This window comes from Miniopterus natalensis, chromosome 5, assembly GCF_054644295.1.
Source record: "Miniopterus natalensis isolate mMinNat1 chromosome 5, mMinNat1.hap1, whole genome shotgun sequence".
Taxonomy (NCBI): Eukaryota; Metazoa; Chordata; class Mammalia; order Chiroptera; family Miniopteridae; genus Miniopterus; species Miniopterus natalensis.
The window spans coordinates 55679056-55699336 of NC_142085.1; the positions used below are offsets into that span (position 1 = coordinate 55679056).

At 46.6% G+C, this 20281-nt stretch overlaps 1 protein-coding gene across 2 annotated transcripts in view; it reads right to left on the reverse strand.

The window, feature by feature from the left end:
• Positions 1-2989: 2989 nt before the first annotated feature.
• BEND3 (BEN domain containing 3) overlaps positions 2990-20281 on the reverse strand; it is a 31819-nt gene continuing 14527 nt past the window's right edge. For both annotated transcript variants that reach the window (XM_087817539.1, XM_016217541.2), the window contains exons 3-4: positions 19935-20137; positions 2990-8131 (exon numbers count right to left, since the gene is read on the reverse strand). In XM_087817539.1, the coding sequence (XP_087673665.1) occupies positions 5885-8131; positions 19935-20137 (2450 nt within the window). In that variant the 3' untranslated portion in view covers positions 2990-5884. The remainder of the gene's footprint in view (positions 8132-19934; positions 20138-20281) is intronic.

The window sequence follows — 20281 nt, forward strand, 5'->3', positions numbered from 1 at the left end:
GACCATCTGGACTACAAATTCTACTCAGAACAACAAATGAATTCTTACTCCTTAAAATAAAATCAACGCACATGCCTCACCACACAGAAATGTTCTGGCAAAAGACAATGCATTTGGGCAGCGCCCTAAAGCCCCAACGCTGAAGCATCGCAAACCACCTCTTCCTACTGACCTAAAAGCTAAGATTTTGTTTACCACTAGCTTAGTAGTAGTCAGTTTTATTTGAACACAACAGGAAACCATTCACACTTCAGCTCGTATCTATTTCTAATGATCAGGAAAGTGCTAAACCTTCAGTTTTTGTATATACACAGATATTCACAGCGGATTTTGTGAAGTTGCTATAGTGCAGTTCTCAGAGTGCCGTCCCCAACATCAGCACCAGCACCACCTGGGAATGCTGAACCTACTGAATCGGAACCTGGGGTGAGGCCCCGTGATCTGGGCTAACATGTCCTCTGGTGGTTCTGCCCCTTGTGGGTGCTGACGGAGTTTCTCCGATTCCCTTTGCCGTTGTGCCCATCCTGTAACTGTTGAGGGACAGAGGCCCTTCTGGAGCCAAAGAGAGGCACCCTGTCAGGCAAGTTACCCCCTTCCCACGGGCAAGACCTCAGACACATCATTAACCGGCCCCTTTGCCTCAACTGGGACTAATTCTGCCAAACGATTCATATTCTAGAGCTTCTCAGTGGATGGGAATGAAGCTAGGCTGCCGTGGAAACCACAGTCTCACTCCTGGCCTTCCCTGGCCCCATCCTGCTTTCCCCAAAGTCCTCCTGACAGCACACCCTAAATCAATTGCACAAGAGCCACTCCCCACACACACTCCTCCATCCCCGGTCCCAGGCTCTGCTCTTACGGAATGCAGTCCACAGCAGTTAATTTCACAACCTCAAAAAATGTACTACTACCAGAACACGTCTGTCCGCAATTCCCAGTTATTTCACCCAGGGCAATTCTAAAACCAGAGCACCCATATCTAAGCCCCCTAGAGACTTAGAGGATGTGGGCGAGAGGACACAGACTTGCAATTGTTTTTGGATCTGAATCTTTGTGTATTGTATGGCTCAGGGGGTTTAGCTCCTGAGACGCTGTGATATGGTAGAGTCAAGTCTGGATTCAAATCTAGACATCACAATTTGCAAATTGTGTCAACTTGGTCAATAAAACTACTTCTCTATTCTTCCTTACCACAAAACAGATAACAGTGCCCAAGACACTGAGTTTTTATGAGAATTAAATGAGATGGTATAACATCATTCAGAGCCTTAGCTTTCTTGTCTTACCAGGCATAATTATGGGAATTACCTCACAGGGCTCTTGAGTGGGTTCTATGATCCAGGTACAGCTCTCAGGGTGCCTGGCACATGGTTTACACTAAACGAATGTCAGGTGCCATTATAAGGAGCAGGCTTGATACATGTTCATTGCTTTCCCACCACAGGCCAGGGGATTTTAGATTTACCTGGAAGCTCCCTTAAAGAGTCCATTGCAGTAATAGTGGTAAATACTTTGGTGTGGTGCTCTTATCTCTGAGAACTAGATTTCACAAGTAAGCTCGTATATATTAAAATTCTCTGAATTTTCTTTTGGGTGGAAAACAAAGGTACTTACAGCTAGAAGGGGCTTAAAGAATTTAGCCTTCAGTCAAGTCTTGCTTAAACTCGCTTGTGTTATTTCGCCTTCGGGGTTCCAGCCCTTGACCAGTCCCAACCTGCACATGGCTTAGCACCCAAAAGTGTCAGGACTCACAATAGCAAACACTTGCTGGAGGAAAAGTGTTCCAATCACAAGCCACAAGTCACTTCACACACTGTGACCCTTGGGCCAAAAAAAAAAAAAAGTTCCTCCTCTTACAGTGTACAACATTATTTGAAAAGTTATTCAAAGTTGATGATTTATAATTAGCCAAAGGGTGAGAAAAAACATGCATCCTCTTGCTGTCGGTTAATATGTTAGCTTGGAGGAACGAAATCCTATTTAATCCAAAGGGAAAAGAGTGAGATGAAGCTCTGCTCGCCCGGCCTCAGGCAGGGAGCCAGTGCTGCGCTGGCCAAGAAAGGTGAGGCCAAACGCACCTCCCTCGGTGTGGCCAGGAAGTGGTTTGTGCAGAAATGGGCTAGGATTTATTTGGTGGCTTCTCAGTCATTCAGCTGTGACAAACTGACGCCCTGTGAGCTGCGGCCCTGACACCCAGAGTGTGGAAGCCCCAGAGGCGGGGGTGTCCCCAAGCATTCAAGTCCCCCCCGGGAATGGGTAGGAGGCCACACGGAAAGACAAACAGACCAAGACGCGTTCTGAGAGCTCTCTTCCCTAAGAAAATAAGATGTTACGAGACCATATTTTTTCTATTTTTTTATAACATTTTATATAACTCATAAAACAGTGCTTGTATAAAAATTCACACAAAGTTGCTAGAGAGCATACAATTTCCAAAAATGTCCTGGGTTTCTGTTACATTCAGTTTTCTAAGGGTGCACTCAAATCAATGGTAAAATGCGGACATTATGTGATATTTCATTATCTTTGGTAAAACTATTCTCATTATTCTGTCTCCTCACAGTATTAACTCTGATATCCACTTTGTGCAGGGTCTGCTATCACTAGGATGTCAGAAAAACATTAAGGCTGGATCTACGCGAAGCAAGTATTTCCAAATGGCAATAATAGCCCCTTGGCCCCCACCCCCACTTCATATCATCTATTTACACGGGCAGGTGAGAGCTCAATGACCTCCAATCAGGGGTCTTGAGACAAGCCCCCCTCAATCAGGCAAGAGGCAAACATTTGGGGGAAAGGTGGAGACTGAGGCCATCTCTCCAGGAACCTGGCGGCCACGCTGTGGTATGGTCAGCCAGTGACTCTTACCATTTAAACAGCTACTCCGTTCATCACTAAGTAGATCCCATTGGTTGGGTGATGATTGCTGCTGATGTGATTCCCCTCCCCCCACCAAACACTTAAAGGAAGGTACAGGGCGGACACTGAATGGGGAGGGGCACATTAACGCCCACGACACGAGACACGACTTTATTCCCTGTCAAATGGTTGTTGTCATGTAGACACAGCCAAAGTGAACTGAAGCAGGATTAGAACACTTAGTACATTCATGACTATCTTCATACATTCTTTTAAAAGTTACTAACACAGAAAATGAGGGGCACTAACACCTATTGTGACTTGCTATTTTACTTAAGATCAGAATATGTCTGTGCTAATTCTTTAGTTCTCCGGATACAAGGCAATAAAAAAAAAAATCCGAAAAACATGTAAAAACCAAAAAAATTTAGACAGAGAGAAGGAAGGGATTTGCCAACAGATTTTATGGAAAACATCATATTTTGGAAAAAATAAGTATTTTGTACTTGTATTGCTTCATGTAAAAAACTGCCCTTGGAGCCCACCTGCATGGCTGGAGAACTGAGGACACCACACAGAGAGACACAGGGCCTGCTTGCGCTTCCTGATTGACAGTCAGAGGGACAGGAAACAGCTCCCAGAGTGTGGCCACCTCTCTTCACTGAACGGGACTCTAAGATTTGGAGGGGTGGGGAGAAGAAGCCCTATGCAGAAGGGTATTGGGAACCACCAAAATATGGTTTCCAAAAACTGAACATGCTCTAGGTTACAGAGATGTATTTCATCCTTAGAACCTAGAACTGTTGATTTTTTTTAACATGGGTAGATAGGATTTTTAAAAATTATTAATAAATGATTGTGCTTCTGAAGTTGCAGGGTCACATTCTACCCTCTAGAAAGCAGAACAATTTTCACATGGCTTGGAATCCTCTTGGATACATCCTAGAGACCAGAACGAATTCCAGGGCACCCTCCAGTCAGCAGGGCTGGTGGGCGAGTGCCACTGCCATCTTTGGGTAGGGCGTGTGTGTGCACGTGTGCGTGTGCATGTGTGTATGTGCATGCATGCATTTTTGTGTTGGGGAGACTAAGGCATAGAGAAAGGCCCAGGTGTGTGTGGGGGGGGGAGTGAGCCTCCTGGTTGCTCCAGTCCCTTCTTTCCAGGCACAAAGAGGTTGAACTTGTTTATGTAGGTCCCCGTCATCTCACCTCATTTTAATAACAAATGTGTGTGTGCATGTATGGGTGGGTGAGAGAGTCATGAAATCCCTGTGCACTTCTAAATTTCAATAATTTAGTCCTGCAGTTTCAACAGAAATAATCTGTAAATGGCATTTAAAAGCAAATTTACTAAAGTCAGATCAGCACATATACATTGTTCAAAATCCTGTCATATATATTTTAAAAAAGCCTGTTGGGTGCAGGCAAAATTCTGTCATACAGCTACGGGAACTGAAGTCCTTATCAGCTGTACAAAGACAATTCACAGATTGTTTCTGCATTTTAAGGTAGCCAATTATTAAGCCACAGGGTTTTATGAGTACCCTGTGTGATTCACTCATTTTTCCAGGTTTCTGGTATAATGCATTCAGTTTGAGTTAGACTGTTTCCTTTCCCTCTTAGGCATTTGGCTCCCAAAGTCTGGTACATAAAAGTATTATTTCCAAGGACTTTAACTATTGGGCAATTTCCTGGTTGGAACTCCTGGAGAACATGCCACCGGCCTGAAGCAGTCTGACCTTCCCAACCAGTGGGGAGAGAAGAAACATCTCAGGCCAAGGCCAAGGGAACAGCCAGATACAGGACAGTAGGACCTTCTAGAGGGTCTGAGGGGGAAGCTCTGCATGGACCCTGGAAAGGGACATGGGAGCCTCACTTGAGATGATCTGTGTCCTTCCAATACCAGGTATCCCCAAGAGGGCCCAAGGGTCTGGGCCTGCCCTGAGGAACGAGGATGCATACTGACTGGAGGAGCCAACACGGAGGTGTGGTGAAGTCACCATAAGCTCCCAGAACCTAGGCTTCGTACAAATACAAACACAGAAAGTAAACAGTTCTTGGTGAGTCCAAAGGGACCCATCCTTACATCAAACAAGAAGCCAATTATTCACACACACTGTTCTCCAAAGAAATGTGTCTGCCCCTCCAACTAGCATCCTCATGTGGAGAGGGAAGGGGGCAGTGGAAGGACACAGCTCAAATGACATTGTGAACGTGTTTCCACGTCTATCTACATTCATATCATCATCATCATCATCATCCAGTGTTCTTGTCTACAGAGAGTGAGCACAACATTCTACCGGCCCAGCAACGACGAACAGGCTAGGCCACAAGTACGCCCCTTCCTCACACCACAGCAGAAGGGAGAAAGCGGCCATGGTCGGGAAGGACATCGCGCTATCCCACCCCCTCTACTGCCATCCAAGGGGCATCTTGACTCTTCCAAAATCAGATGTAAAAGACAAGGTCAGTCAGGCCAGTCTCTATGCCCCCTGAAGCTGTTATTAGCCCTCATGCATAAACATGGCCATTCTCAAAATTTCATAAACCTGAAACCATCTTAAAAAGAAACCTCAGCCACTGAAGCCTTCTAACAGTATTTCACCATGAATATTTAAAAGATTTTTTTTTTCCTAAGCAAAGTGGCCCCCAAAGAGCCCAATGATCTTTTAAAAAGGGTTTCCTTTTAATTAAAAAACAATTGATAAAAATGGAAGATGTAAAATGTGGGAAGAGGAACAAGGGAGTTGCTGAATTTGCGTTTCAAATTGAGAAGAGGGGAGGGCACAGCCAAGGAGAGAGAAGCCCTGCTCCTGAGGCCTCTCTGCTCTCACAGGGGCTGCACCCCTGGGGAACTCAGGACAAAGGCTGGAAGTAGGAGAGACCAAATGTAAGGCTTCTTTCTTGTGGTTGGGTGGGTGTTCATGTGTGCAAAAGTAATAAGCCACTTCCCACTGACATAAGGTGCGTGTCTGTGGATACCATACACGTGCTCCGAAAGAAGGCCCAGGCCCCAGGGTACCCATCACTTCTCCACTTTCTTGGCTTTCTTCAGGATGTCACATTTTTTTCTGTTGGGCCGGCGGCACCGTTCATCGATGCTGGGGATACATTCGTAATGCCACACCTCCTCCATCTTCTCCACGGGGTACACTGCCTCCACGTAGTGGCGGATGAGCCTGAGCCGCGTGGGGTCCAGCTGCTTCTTGTTGCAGGCCCCGGAGTGGTTGTACTGCAGCCGGAGGTTCTCGGCGGTGAAGAGTTCGGGGAAGAGCCTGACGAGGAGCCGGGCGGCGAAGTTGCCCACGGACAGGCTCTGCTGCACGATCTCGCGCACCTCCTTGTCTGACAGCAGGTACGGCGAAGGCACCGGGAAGTCGGGCGAGGGCACCACCAGCTCGTCCAGAGGGATCTTGCAGAAGTCCTTGCTGCTTCTTTCGGGGGGTAGCGGGGGCCCCTCAAATTCCTCTCGGAACCTCTCGGGGTTGATTGCATAGTTCGCCAGGTCTCTGCACTCAGGGCCTGGCACGTGGACCTTGCGCTGCTGCTGGTAGGAGCGCCTCTGCTCTGTGTCCCGGCGCCGGCAGCGCTCGTCCAGTTTGCCCACAAACTCCAGCGTCCAGACGCGGTCGTTCTTGGCCCGGGGGTAGAGCAGCTGCACATAGTGGCGAATGAGCCTGATGCGGGATGGGTCCAGCTGCTTCTTGCCCAGGGAGCCGCTGCAGTTGTACTGTTTGCGCAGGTTCTCGTGGGTGAAGAGCTCGGGGAAGAGGTGCACCAGCAGGCGTGAGGCGAAGTTGCCGATGGACAGGCTGCTCTCATAGATGCTGCGCAGCTGCTCCTTGCTGAGCAGGCAGTCGGCGCCCGGCACCTCGAAGTCGGGCTGCGGGATCTCCAGCTTATCAAAGTCAATGGGCACCAGCCAGATCTTCTTGGACCGCCGGCCGGGCCGCTCGCCCTCAAAGCTGTCCTCCACCTTGACCACGGAGATGTCGTCGGGCAAGCTGGAGGAGTCGTAGCAGTCGTCCCTCGGGGGCTCACCCTCGCTGCCCCCATCCAGCCCCAGGCCCTCCAGCTCATCGTTGATGCGCTGGGCACACTGCTGCAGCCAGGCCTCCTCCTCCTGCATGTCGGGGAAGTAGATCTCTGTGTAGTTGCGGATGATCTGCAGCCGCTGCGGGTCCAGCTCCTGCTTGCCGCCATCCCCATAACAGCTGTACTGCTCCCCCAGCTTTCGGTGGTCAAAGAGCTCAGGGAAAAGCCGGTGCAGAAGGAAGACCGCAAACTCGCCTGGCGAGGAGGCTTCGTCCAGGAACTCGGTGAGGTCCTGAGTGTCCACCACGTGGTCTGAGGCGATGGTGCTGCTCCGATCCAAGGACAGGGCCTCCTCCTGGTCTTTGCTGTCCAGGAAGTGGCCGGGGTCCACCTGCTCAGCCTCAAAGAAGCTGGAGACCTGGCCCCCCGGCTGGCTGTCCTCCATTTCCCGCTGGGCCCAGAAGCGGCTGAAGAAGTCATTCAACTGGGGCAGGCACTCTGCCTGCCACACAGCAGTGTCCTTCACTGAGGGGTAGTAGACCTCCACATAGTTGCGTATGAGCTGCAGGTGCAGCGACTCCAGCTTCCGCTTGGCTGCAAAGCCGCAGGCACTGCAGCCTCGAGAGAAGTCCACGTCGCTGAAGAGCTCGGGGAAGAGCTGCACCAGCAGGCGGCAGGCCAGGTCGCCGCCCGACAGGCTCTGGTCCACGATCTGCTTGAGCTCTGCGGCTGTCAGCTGGTACTCGGGGGGCGGCTGGAACTTGGCCACCATCTCTGTGGGGCTCACCTGCTTCTTGATGCGGCTCACCTCCAGGGACAGCAGGTCCACCTTGCTGTGCAGCTGGGACATGTTGGAGGAGAGCGTATTGAGCATGTAGAACATCTTCTGGATCAGAAAGTAGATGTTGGGGTCACCGTCGGTGGTAGGGGCCACACTGCCACTGTCCCGCTTCTGTGTCTCGTTTAGGAGCCGCAGCGGTGAAGGGCTGTTGCTGGGGTTTGCCTTCTCCAAGAGCTCATACGTGCTGAGCACATCCCCCGCAGGAGGGTTCTTCTTCTCCATGATCTTGTGTGAGATGCCATACAGAGGCTTCTTGTAGGAGGGGGTGGTCACATCATTGCAGGGCTCCTCCTCACCTGGCCACATGGAGACCAAGTTCTTGCCCCTGCCGGCCTGCTCCCCATTGCCCTGGCAGGGCGAGCTATTCTCCCGGTTCCTCATGCCTGCTAGGAGCGCCTAGAAAACAAAAGCTGTATTAGGGGGTTGCTCTGATTTACTACACCAGACACAGGTCTGAGTCATACACACAGGGGCCAAGGTCAATCGCAGAAGCATGTGAGCAGCTGCTTCCCTCGCCCTGGAGTCACTCTGCCTGTCCAGGATGCACCACGAATACACACCTGCATCCCAATACAAACCTGCTTATGCCTATATCCCGAGAGAGGCTCAGACTGGACCCAGGAGGCTTCGAATTGATGTAGGACACCAACGCTGGAATTCCTGCCCATGGGCCTGACAGGAGATGAAGCACAAATGCTGGCAAAGACGGGCAAGAACCTCGCTTGAGATGGGAGAGAGACCATGGGAACAAGGAGCTCCTGTGGTACCCCTGCTATGGGCAGGTCACCTCACTGACCCGAGGCTCAGCTGTTCTCACACAGGGGCGATGACTCCAGCCTCCAGCAGCTCCAGTGTGTCCTTCAGTCTGCAGCCTCTAGGAGAACAGGTGTCTCCACTCAGGACAGTTGAGATGCACAGTGGTGGGCACAGAAGAATGGGGTCTAGACAGTGGCAGTGTGCTGCCAACTCTACCAAGGCCTGAAATCACATCTTATCTTGGATTGGAAAAGGGCTAGCCCAGAATTTTCCAGAGCCCATGCTACTGTGAGATTCCGTGAAATGATGGGGCCTCCCAGGTTTCTAAGTCTTGGTCTCCTTGTTGGTCCAGCAGCCCTTCTCAACCAGAATTCCAGGAGAGAATTAAGCCCCAATGTCCTAAGTCACCCACTGTATGTAATGAATTAACATGTATCTTATGCATCTAGAAGGGTACTTGCTATGTATTTGTTCAGCCTTGCTCAACAGAGGCCTGTGGGAGAATTCAGCCCTACCAGAAAAGATTTGAGGGCCGGGCTCCTCCACCTGCTCAAGGACGGTACACTCTGCAGGTCCATTGTTGCCACTCCCAGAGAAGCCCAAGATACTCTTTAAGGACCCCAAGGCTGGACTCCAAACTCCACCACTGGAGAGCAGTCACCCTGACCATTGAGAACCCAGTTCTCAGTGCTTTCCTCAGTAGTTTTCCCTATTGTCAGGCCCTCAATGTTTTAAGAGGCTTATTTACATATATGGACAGGTGATTTTCAAAAAAGGTTCACAGGCAAGTCAGTGGAGAAAGGATAATCTTTTCCACAAATGATGCTGATTCATTCTACCATGTTCCATATACAAAAATGAACTCAAAATGGATCGCGGACCTAAATAGAAACCTAATTTAAAATTCTGACACTTCCAGAAGAAAACATAAGAGAAATCCTCTGTGACCTTGGTTTAAGGCAAATATTTCTTAGAACACTATAAGCACGATCCATAACCATAAGAGAACAAATTGATAAGTTGGACTTCGTCAAAATAGAAAACTTCTGCTCTTTGAAGGACACTGCTGAAAGAAAGAAAAACAAGCCCAGATTGGAAGAAAATATTGGTAAATGATTTATCTGATAAAGGACTTGAACCCAGAATACTCAAAGAACTCTCAAATATGATAACAGATGGCTCAATTAACTATTTCAACAACTACTTCAAAGAAGATATATTAACGGCAAATAAGCACATAAAAGATGCTTATTAATGACATGCAAATGAAAACCACAGTGAAATGCCACATCACCCCCACTAGAATGGGTATAATAAAAAATGCAGACAATATGGAGTGTTGGAGAGGAGGTGAAGGAACTGGAACCCTCAGACTCTGCTGCTGAGGATGTAAAATGGTATAACCACTTTGGAAAGCACTTGGTACTTTACATGGACCATATGATCCAGGTATTCCATTCCTAGGTATTTATTTACCAAGCAAAATGAAAGCACAAGATCATATAAATAAATACTTCTAAGCACATGTTCATGGCAGCCCTATTTGTAAATAGCCCCAAACTGGAAACAACCCAATTTTTTATTAACAAGCATATAAACAAACTGTTATATTCATACAATGGAATACTATTCAGAATAAAATTGTTACACATGGTACTCATAAATCTCAAATTATGCTAAAAGAAGCCAGACAAACAAAAGAGGCCACACCGTATGATTCTACTAACATAAATTTCTAGAAAATGCAAACTTGTCTATAGTGACAGAAAGCAGATTAGTGGTTATGTGAGGGTGCAGGGAAGATGCAAAAGGGCATAAAGCTCTAATGTGGATGATTTAAAGCTGATGATGGATATGTTTATCATCTTGATCATGGAGATGGCTTTACTGATGTACATGGGTCAAAACTTACCAAATGGTACACTGTATGTGCCATTCATTGTATTTCAGTCCTAACTTTATAAAGCTGTTTTCGACAAATGTTGAATTTGACCCCAAAATGTTCGGGAATATATTTTTGAAGGTTTAACTGAGCAGAAGAGCTAACTGGCGAGCACTGGTGGATGTCAGGGGAGCAGGCAGGGTTGAAGCAAAGCATTTGCTCCCACTGACATGCATGTGCCCCAGGCAAATGCAGGATAGACAGGAACAAAGTGTACCCTTAGGATGCTTCCACACCTGGAAAACACGGTTGGCTTAGGCTGGCCCTGCCACTGCTTCTGAAACCCTAGTATGAGTCACCTGCAGATTCTGATCCCTGGGTCTGCATTTCTAACAAGTTCCCCGGGTGTGCTGTGATTCCTCTCCAGGGCCTTGAGGAAGGTGGTTGCTCTCAGTTTTTCTCATCCAGACAGATTCAATGTCATTTGTAAGCCTTCAGATAACTAATGCCAGCATCAAACAGTACATGAGGTTTTTTTCTCTTGCAGGGCAAAGAGACAATTTCAAGAGGCCAGGTTTACAAAGGCAGGTAAGCAACATGGTGCTGAGAACACGAAGGCCTAGGGTAAAGACAGGCCATAAGGCCACATAAACCAAAAACTTTGATCCTTCTGAACCTCCCACGTTATTTTTCATTTAATCAATTACTTCCTTGACCCTCTTAGATAACAAAATAATGTGACTCATATTACAGAAAGGTTAATTTTTCTCTTACATCTCTGTTGATAACCACACAAAAGAAAAGCTACTTTACTCTCCTAGGAACCTGAAGATACAGGAATTCTTGTGTTTTCATTATCCCACAGACCTGCCCAGTACTTTCTCAGGGGTTGTCTGTCGAAGCAGATGAAAGGTCAGAGGCATCTGGCCCTCCTGTATCCCACCACCGCCAAACTCAAGAGCGAAGGATGAGGGGCATGCTGGGGTGGGGGAGCGTGCCCCCTTGCCCCACTCCCTTCTGGGGTTTCCTCACCAAGCTGTCCCCAACCTCATCCCACTGCAGGATGGTTACATGACAGGACCAGGCCATTCCTGGTCTACCCCCAGTGCCTAGCACAGTGCCTGGGACACAGCAGAGCTCAATGAATGTTAATCAACCACATACATGGATGTTTAAAGCAGGGCAAGGGGTTCTACTCCTCTCAAATACACGCTTAAGACAGAGCAGTTCAGAGAGGCCACTCGCTTCATGAATAACCTGACTGTAGAGAGGCGAATGGAGTGGATGTTGTGTGACCTTGGCCAAGTTACATGACCTTTCATGTCTCAACTTCCTGTGTGTAACTCAGAGATAAATAATGGTATCTGTCTCACGGGGGTTGTAAAGACCTAAAGAGATAATGTACACAAGTACTTAATATTTATTATTACAATATGGTTATTATTAAACAGTGTTACTCCTGAGCCAGAGCAGAGGTAATACTATAGGCCTTTTATAAAACTAGTTGTAATGATTACCTCAACCAGTAAACAAGAGAACTTGCCTACAGCACCAAGAGCAGGATAAGTCATTCTTGGAAGGTGACTCTTAAGAGGTCTGTTTGCCAGGGGAGGAGTACAGGACAACTGAGCTGAAGGTGGAAATTTAAACTCTTTGTATGTATATGTTCTTTTGTTCTGCTATCAGGCAGAAAGCAAAGTTTTAGGAAGGAAGGAAGAAAGCTCCCCCCTCCCCTGCAGCCCCCACACACATACACACACCAGAAACTTGGAAAAAGGAAGGGATAGAGATAGTTGGAAATCTTTACCCCTAATGCAGCGTGTTTGGAACTGTGGGTCATGGCCCATTAATAAGGGGTGAAATTAACTTAATGGATCATGACTAGCATAAGAAGAAAGAGGGAGGGAAAGGCAAAGTGTGAAATAAGAGTCTGGAAGAAAGAAAGAAAAAAAAAGAAAATAGGATAGAAAATACCAGAGTGCATTGCACACAGTAATTAAATTCAGGAAAGTTTTATTTCATTTCTCTGTGTGTAGCTTCATAATTACATGTAAGTCCATATATGTGAGCCGTATTTCTCTATAAGGTGGATTTAGGACTGTGATCACTGTTCAAAGCACCGCCCAAATAAATTCAAAGTGCCTTACTTGTAATTCCTACAAACTGTGAATTAGACTTTTAGCAACTTATGCACCATTAAATTCTATTACAACAAAACAATTCTGAAGGTCCCGTGGATCGAGATTACATGAGGTTTTACCAATATAGAGAAATTTGAGTTTGCAATGCCCATCACTAAAGAAATCATAACTGCATTGGGAGTGATTTTAGAATCTGGGCCTTTGCTTTACAACCAGTGACCCCACTAATATTTCTAAAGAGATTCTGTGCAGAGAGATCACCAGAAACGCACATGCTGTGAGCACATGTTCTAGAGGGAGGTCTGACCTAACCAATCCCCAGCGTAGAAAGTAAGCAGAGTGAACTGTCTAAATACCAGCAGCAAAAGAAGTCCTCTGACTCCCCCACCCCCACAGCAGGCAAAAGGCCAGAGTAGGTTGGAACTGGAAATCCCCCCTATAACTCTCAATATTCAGCCTCATTAATAAAAACATTTCAGTTTCTACCAAGCATGTAAGAAATACTGCCACCCGCTGAAACATTTTTGGCTAACCGGCTTGAATGAAAAATTAAGTTAGAGTCCCAGTAGAGGGCAACATTTCTCACTCCCAGAGACCTTAGATACACAATTTAACACAAAACATAACACAAGTACCAAAGACAAGGTTCTTAGACATCTCCACACCGGTGTTCTGTCAACTCAGCGCTCCAATTAATTCCACAAATGCTGACAAGGCGATGACGGGCTGGCTGCATTTGCAGCCACTGATAAAATCTCTGCTCAGCTGTCTAGGAGTATCAAGAAATCTTAAATCTGTGCTACTTGGCACTGGGCGTCTGGCTGACACCATTCACAATTCTCTGAGGCTCATCTTCCAACCATATGGGAGCTCGGCGGCATAGCTTAGGCTCTGCAGTGCCAGCATCTATCCTGGATTTGATCAGGGCATTTCATTCTACCACCAACACCCTTAGACTCAAAAGGGGATGCCCAAATCTCTCAGCTGAAGAATCTGAACAAAAAGAGGTTGATGTTGGGTTACAAGTGAGGGGTAAGCAGAATACTTAGGGGAGATTCCACATGTCTGTGCTCAGCGACATCCCAGGGACTGGGTCACCATGGAGATGCTCTATGGATTAAACAGCTTTCTCAGAACTCCAAATCCAAGAGCAGTCACTGAATTCAGTTCAATGAATGATGAGCTGCTAAATGGTGCCCAGAGAGCCAGCAAACTGGAACACCAAGAAAGCAGCATGCCTTCGAGAGAGTAGGGAGTGGAGAATTAATGTGGCATCAAGGGCAGACAGTGTGAAATGCCTCCTGGGGGCCTCATATCACCACCCCCTCCAAATACCTGAAGCAGGGGTGACACGTGTTTCATTTTCAACAGAGCTCTCTTCTTCACCTATCATCACCATCATCATCATCAATTGATCAGATATAGTTTAGCAATAAGGTACAGAAGGGCTCTCTACACCACCAAGTGAATAAAATATTACTGAGTGCCCATCTGCAAGGCACTGTGCAAGGCCGTGGGCCCTCCAGGAACGAGCGAGACACAATCTTTGCCCTCGAGGCTCTTCCCCTTGTGGTCATCCTTACACTGCCAACAGTGTATGGTGAGGATCAGGACTGTGTGCCATGATGCCTGAAAAAATGAGAACCTGGAGAGATAAAGCAGCTATAATGGAAGGAAGAAGAAAAAGAAGGGATGGCAAGATATCAGAGCAGAAAGTCTTCAAAGGCTCCTCACAGCATCTTATAAATACCCCACAGCCTTTAGGGCCACGATGGTGCTTAAGGGCACAGTTCCGAATGAAGCAGGCTTGGTAGTGCTGACTTCCCGAGCCTCGTGAAAATGGGAATGGCCATCGTGTCTATGGGCTCTGTTTGTTGTGGGAACTATTATAATCTCCGGCTGGTCCCACAGGAACTGACACTGAGGAGGGGTTCGGCACATTTGCACTGAACGAACGAATGGCATTTCTGTCCTCCAGAAACAAACCACAGAGACACTTTAGGATTAAAAACAAACACAGAAACAAAAACCCCCAGGAGAACAAAGCTAACTTCTGCCTGGCACACAGCTCTTGAATATCGCCCCCGCTTCTGTGAACAAAAAGATGATTTCCAATAAAAATGTTGGCTACTCATCTTCCACATCTGCTGTGTTTGGCTACGAAGCCTTTTCTAGCAGAGGTGCCAAGTAAGTCTTTATAGAGCCTTTTGTTAAATTTTTTGAGGGAGATTTTCTTTTTCTTCTTAGTATTGTACTAAGTGTCACTCATAAACAAGTCATCGGCCCAGATACAAGTCTGCATGTACCTTTAGCATCACAGCTACCATTCAAATCCTCCCCACTTTGCTCTCCCCCTCTTCCCTTGCATTTGGGGGAAGGCGGCAGAAGGTGGTCTTCTACGTTCCGACTCAAATGATGTTCAGAATCAAGGGCTCAGGCCTGGGGTGTCCTAAAGGGCATCAAATGGCTTCCTTCAGAGGGAGGCAGCTGAACACTGACCACAGGGGTGGGGTTGGATATGGGGATGGGGGGGGCAGTAAGTAAACATTTCTGAAGGCTGAGATGGGTCAGGCCCTGTGCTGGGTTCCTTACGTGGATCTCAATGATCCACATGGAAAATGAGGTGAACAGTGTCATCCCTCACCACCACGGAGGAACCTGAGACTAGGAGGTCACTAATTGGCCAAAGGCCCTATGGAGAACTCCCCCTTTTCTGACTCTAGAGTCTCGGCTCATTCTGGTATTTACTGTTCCTATGGGTTGGATCAGAGAAGGTGGGGCTCAGCTGCCTGGACCAGGAGCAAGGAGCCAAGAGTCCCAGTCATTCCACACCAGGAACAAGGCTGCCCCACTGGCACCCTCACACTTTAACTTACATGCCTGAGTGTGCTTATCTGTCTGGTGAAGATACTAATCCTCTCATCATGGATTTGTTATATGCATAAGTGAAATAACGAATGGTGGTATTTGTCAAGTAGGCACTCAACTTTTTTTGTTTGTTTTACTTTTTAAAATAATTTTTATTGAATTTATTGGGGTGACATTAGTTAATAAAATTATATAGGCATTAGGTGTACAAGTCTATAATACATCCTCTATATACTGTATTGTGTGTTCACCACCCCAAGTCAAGTCTCCTTCCATCACCATTTCTCCCGCTTTACCTCCTTCCACTCCCCCAATAACTGCTAACGCAGTTCCTCTCCACCTGTTCGATCACTGCTTATTTCAGCCTCCTGGTTCCTCCAGCCTCACCCTGAAGTGAAAGTGCTTAAGAAGCCGCACGCACTCCCCACCTCCACCTCCACCACACGTGTAAGAAGGATCAGAGAAGATTCAGGGGAGAAGGGGAAGACTATTCACTCTGAATGAGAGCTAGTACCATTCTGAAAAGTCATCATATACTATAAAACTGATGGGTTGTTCTCCAGTCCCCAGGTTCTGAGGCTCCTGATTTACTGACAAACCGACTTACACAAACTTGAGAAGGAAATACTGCCCTGAAATCACATGACACCCTTCTACAAGGACCTCAAGAATTTCAAAAGGTTCTACTTATATACATTCTTTCCACAGAACAGGAAGGGGTCCAGGACATCAACCTCACTTTATATACACTAAGGAAAATGAACAAAGCTCATAAAAGGCCCAAAATAAAATGCAGGAGGAAACATGTCTTTTCCTTGCCAAAATGTAATGGTTCAGAACTGTAGCAAATCCACTGAAAAGTAAACCTATGTGACCAATTAGAATATGTAAATTGAACCAGTCATATTAGAAATAGTCAAATACATTTTGGTTCCCTTTTCTCTGAACGTGTCAGAATTCTCGGATGATGCCTGAAGCTCTGGCCCAACAGAGCTGGCTGCCTCACCAGCTGAAGAGGGGCATTTGAAACCCACCACATCACTCATGTGGTGTACAAGCAGTTCCCCCACCATGAACCACGGGGAGTTCTAGCCCAATGCCAGATCTTTTCTGACATGCTTCACATCCTGAAGGGTTCAACTAAAACACAAATCCTAAGAACCTTCTCTTTACCTTTCTGCTCCAAGAATATGAAGATGCTCCCTTCTCTAGGATGCCATGACAACAAAAATGTATTGAACAAAAGTACAGAGTAAAACCATTTGTCCAATGAGCCAGTGAGACCACCTGGGACTGTCCACAAAGGGCACAACCCAGGCTTCACATGGTCAGAATTCCTTCTGGATGAGGAGCCTGTGGTTTCTTACTGTGGTAATTGTTTATGAAAACAGCCACACTAGTCCCCCCTCCTGTGTGAAAGCCTCTTTGCAATGAGACTTTGTTGCTCCTGCCATCAGGGGTGGGATCTATTTTCCCACCCCTTGCATCCAGGTTTGACCATATGACTTGCTTTGACCAGTGGGACACTGGCCAACACAACGCAAGCAGAGGCCTGACAAGTCTGCCCTCCAGAGCCTGTCCTGTCTTGCTCCCAGGAACTCTTCCATGTCATGTGAACAGGCCTGGACTGGCTTCTTGGAGAGTGAGAAAGTGCACAGTGGAAGCTGCAGTCATCCTACCAGCTCAGAGGAGGCCCCGGATGTGGGAGTGAACTCATCTCAGACCACCTCGCCCCAACCATGTCAGGCCAAATCAGGAGAACCACCACCTGACCCACATGATTCTGAAAAAAATAGTGGCTGTTTTAAGGTTTCTGTTTTAGCCCTGGCCAGGTTGGCTCAATGGTTAGAGCGTTGGCCCGTGGACCAAAGAGTCTTGGGTTCTATTCCCAGGTCAAGGGCACATACCTCGGTTGCAGGTTCAATCCCCAGCCCCAGCTGGCATGCGGAAGGCCACCAATCAATGTCTATCTCCCCCCCTCTAAAAAAAAAAAAAAAAAAAATTTTTGCCCGGCCGGGCGTGGCTCAGCGGTTGAGCCTCGACCTGGGATCCAGGCGATCGGGGTTTGATTCCCGGTCAGGGCACATGCCCAGGTTGCGGGCTGCAGCTGATCAATGACTCATCATTGGTGTTTCTATCTCTCTCTCCCCCTCGCCCTTCCTCTCTCTGAAATCAACAAAGATATATAAAATAAATAAATAAAAGTTTTCTTGTTTTGTTCTGGTTTTTTTGGGGGCAGGAGCCAGTTGTTACACAGCAAAAGTGAATCAATGGACTCAACTTTGTGTTCCACTTCTTAAACTCTGGCTTTACTCACAAACTTGAAGGATTTTGTAGGACTGATCATAAGCAGACGACAAACAGAAGAAAATTTTTCAGGAGTTCCCTTAGGAACTTAACAGTGCTTTGCAAACTCCTCAACACTTTCAGAATAACCTCTAGGAACCCAACCCACGGGCACACTCATGGAGGGGTGCTACATTCATGTATATGGATGGTCCTGTGGCACTACTGTAATAGTATAAAAGTGCAAAACACCTGAGTATCAATCATTAGGGAAAAGAATGATAAATTATGGTCTAAAGTAAAACATAAGAAAGGGCAAATGGTTAAATGTTCTTCAAAGAAGCTATTCTACTAACCATCTTGTAGCTTTCAACAGACAGAAATCTGAGATGTATTCTGTAGTCACTACTTACTGCACCAGAAACTGTTATTCACACAGGCAAATTTCCCCAGAGTAAGAAGGTACGCAGTCAGTGGCTGGTTTAGGCAGCCAGAGTCAAGGGTGGGATATCTCTAATCAATCCTTTATTTAAAAAATGCTCATATAGGTATAAAAATTCAACTTTTCTTCTGGGCATTGTAGATTTTTTTTTTAAGCATGAAAGATTTATTTTTATTTATTTTTTAAATATATATTTTTATTGATTTCAGAGAGAGGAAGGGAAAGGGAGAGAGACAGAAACATCAATGATAAGAAAGAGTCACTGACTGGCTGCCTCCTGCACACCTCCTGCTGGGGATCGAACCGGAAACCTGGACATGTGCCCTGACCAGGAATTGAACCACAATCTCCTGGATCCTAGGTCACTGCTTAACCCCTGAGCCACGCTGGTCGGGCTGGGCATTATTGATTTTAAAAAATGTATTGTTTGAGTATTACTTATGATAATCAAAAAGTGAAAGCAAGTCAAATATCTATCAACTGATGAATGAATAAACAAAATATAGTATATTCACTTCATGGAATATTATTAGGCCATAAAAAGGAATGAAGTACTGATACATGCTAAAGCATTGATGAACTTTGAACACATTTGCTAAATTAAAGAAACCAGACACAAAAGACCACCTATTCTATGATTCCAATTGTAACAAATGTTCAGAACATGCAAATCCATAGAGACAAAAAGTAGACTAATGGTTGCCAGGAGCTAGAAGAGGGGCGAAATGGAGAGTGGCTGCTAATGGATACAGGATTTCTTTGTGGGGTGATGAAAATGTTCTAAAACTTATTGCGGTGGTGGTTGTACAACTCTGTGAACATATGAAAAACCACTGACTTGTACAACTTAAATTGGTGACTTGTACAGTATGTGAGTTATATGTCAATAAAGCTGTTTTTTGGGGGAGGGCCTATATAAATAGATAGAGAGATAGACAGACAGATAAACATATTGCTCAATGTTCTATGATGTGGAATGCAGGTCAGTCCTCATTATAATGTATTATATACATGTATATTAAGACAGTGAGAGTGAGTGAGTGAGTGAGTGTGTGTGTGTGTGTGTGTGTGTGTGGCTGGGTTAGAGAGTTTGGGAAAATGTTCTAAGAGTTTAAGGTGTAATCTGCTGGTCCATGGGGAGGCTCAATGACAAGACATCCCAGGCGACACCCCTCCTCATCTCCCAAAGCCCCCTCTCTCTCCTCAGTCTTCACTGTTTTGTGTACTTGTCTTATCTCCCATCTGGACCTCAGGCTGCTAGAGGGGGCCACTTTCACTCATCAGTTCCATTTTCTCCCTCAGAATTTGGCAAAGTTCAATAAAACCGCCAGGTGACTAAGAAATAAAGTCAATTCATAAAATAGATAACTTAGGAATACAAGTGTGATATAGAATTCTCCACTTCACAAAAAAGATTCCCTGAACAGTTTCTTTAGGCAACAAGCTCCCCTAATAGGCATAAAAGATGACTTTGATTTAGGAAAAGACCTGCCAACCCTTGGCACTTTCCTGAGAATCCATGTAGAGTATACGATGAAAACCAGGCTTGCCATCAACAAGTTCTTGTCTTCCCTGCAGAGCAGGGCAAAACCAAGAACTCAGAAGCAGATACTTATGAAGGCTCCCTCCACCCACTGAACCCAGACACAGACAAGATTCCAGTTAAGGACACTTTGTAGACACTCAAGCCAGAGATGGGACAGCTGAAATAAGAGCCTTCTCATGCCCAGGGGTTCAGGAATTGCTCAGGTCCCATGAGCAGAGATTCAGCATCTCGTTAGAGGGTTAGAGCCCAAGCAGACACAGCAGAGGCTGCCCCCTCACCTCGGGAATCAGCCGCCGCCTCTTCACGCTGGAGACAGAGTCTGGCTGGCCCTCGCTGCCCGGCTGCTTTCGCTTGTTGGAGTCCTGAAGGGTGGTGAAGACGCTGTCCAGAGGGTGCTTCTCTGAAGATCTGGAATTCACTGAGCAGTCCAGGACAGCATCTTCAGCCTCCGTCTCCACTTTCACAGTGTTATTTTTTAGAACTGTGGCAGAGAAGAGATAGGGCTCAGTGGGAAAGAACGTTGGGTTGCTTAGAGAGCAGCAGGGTACCCCCAGAGACAGGCTGTTTGTGGGCTGTCCTTTGACACTACCACTCAGATGATAAAGTCTAGTCACTATGAAACTGC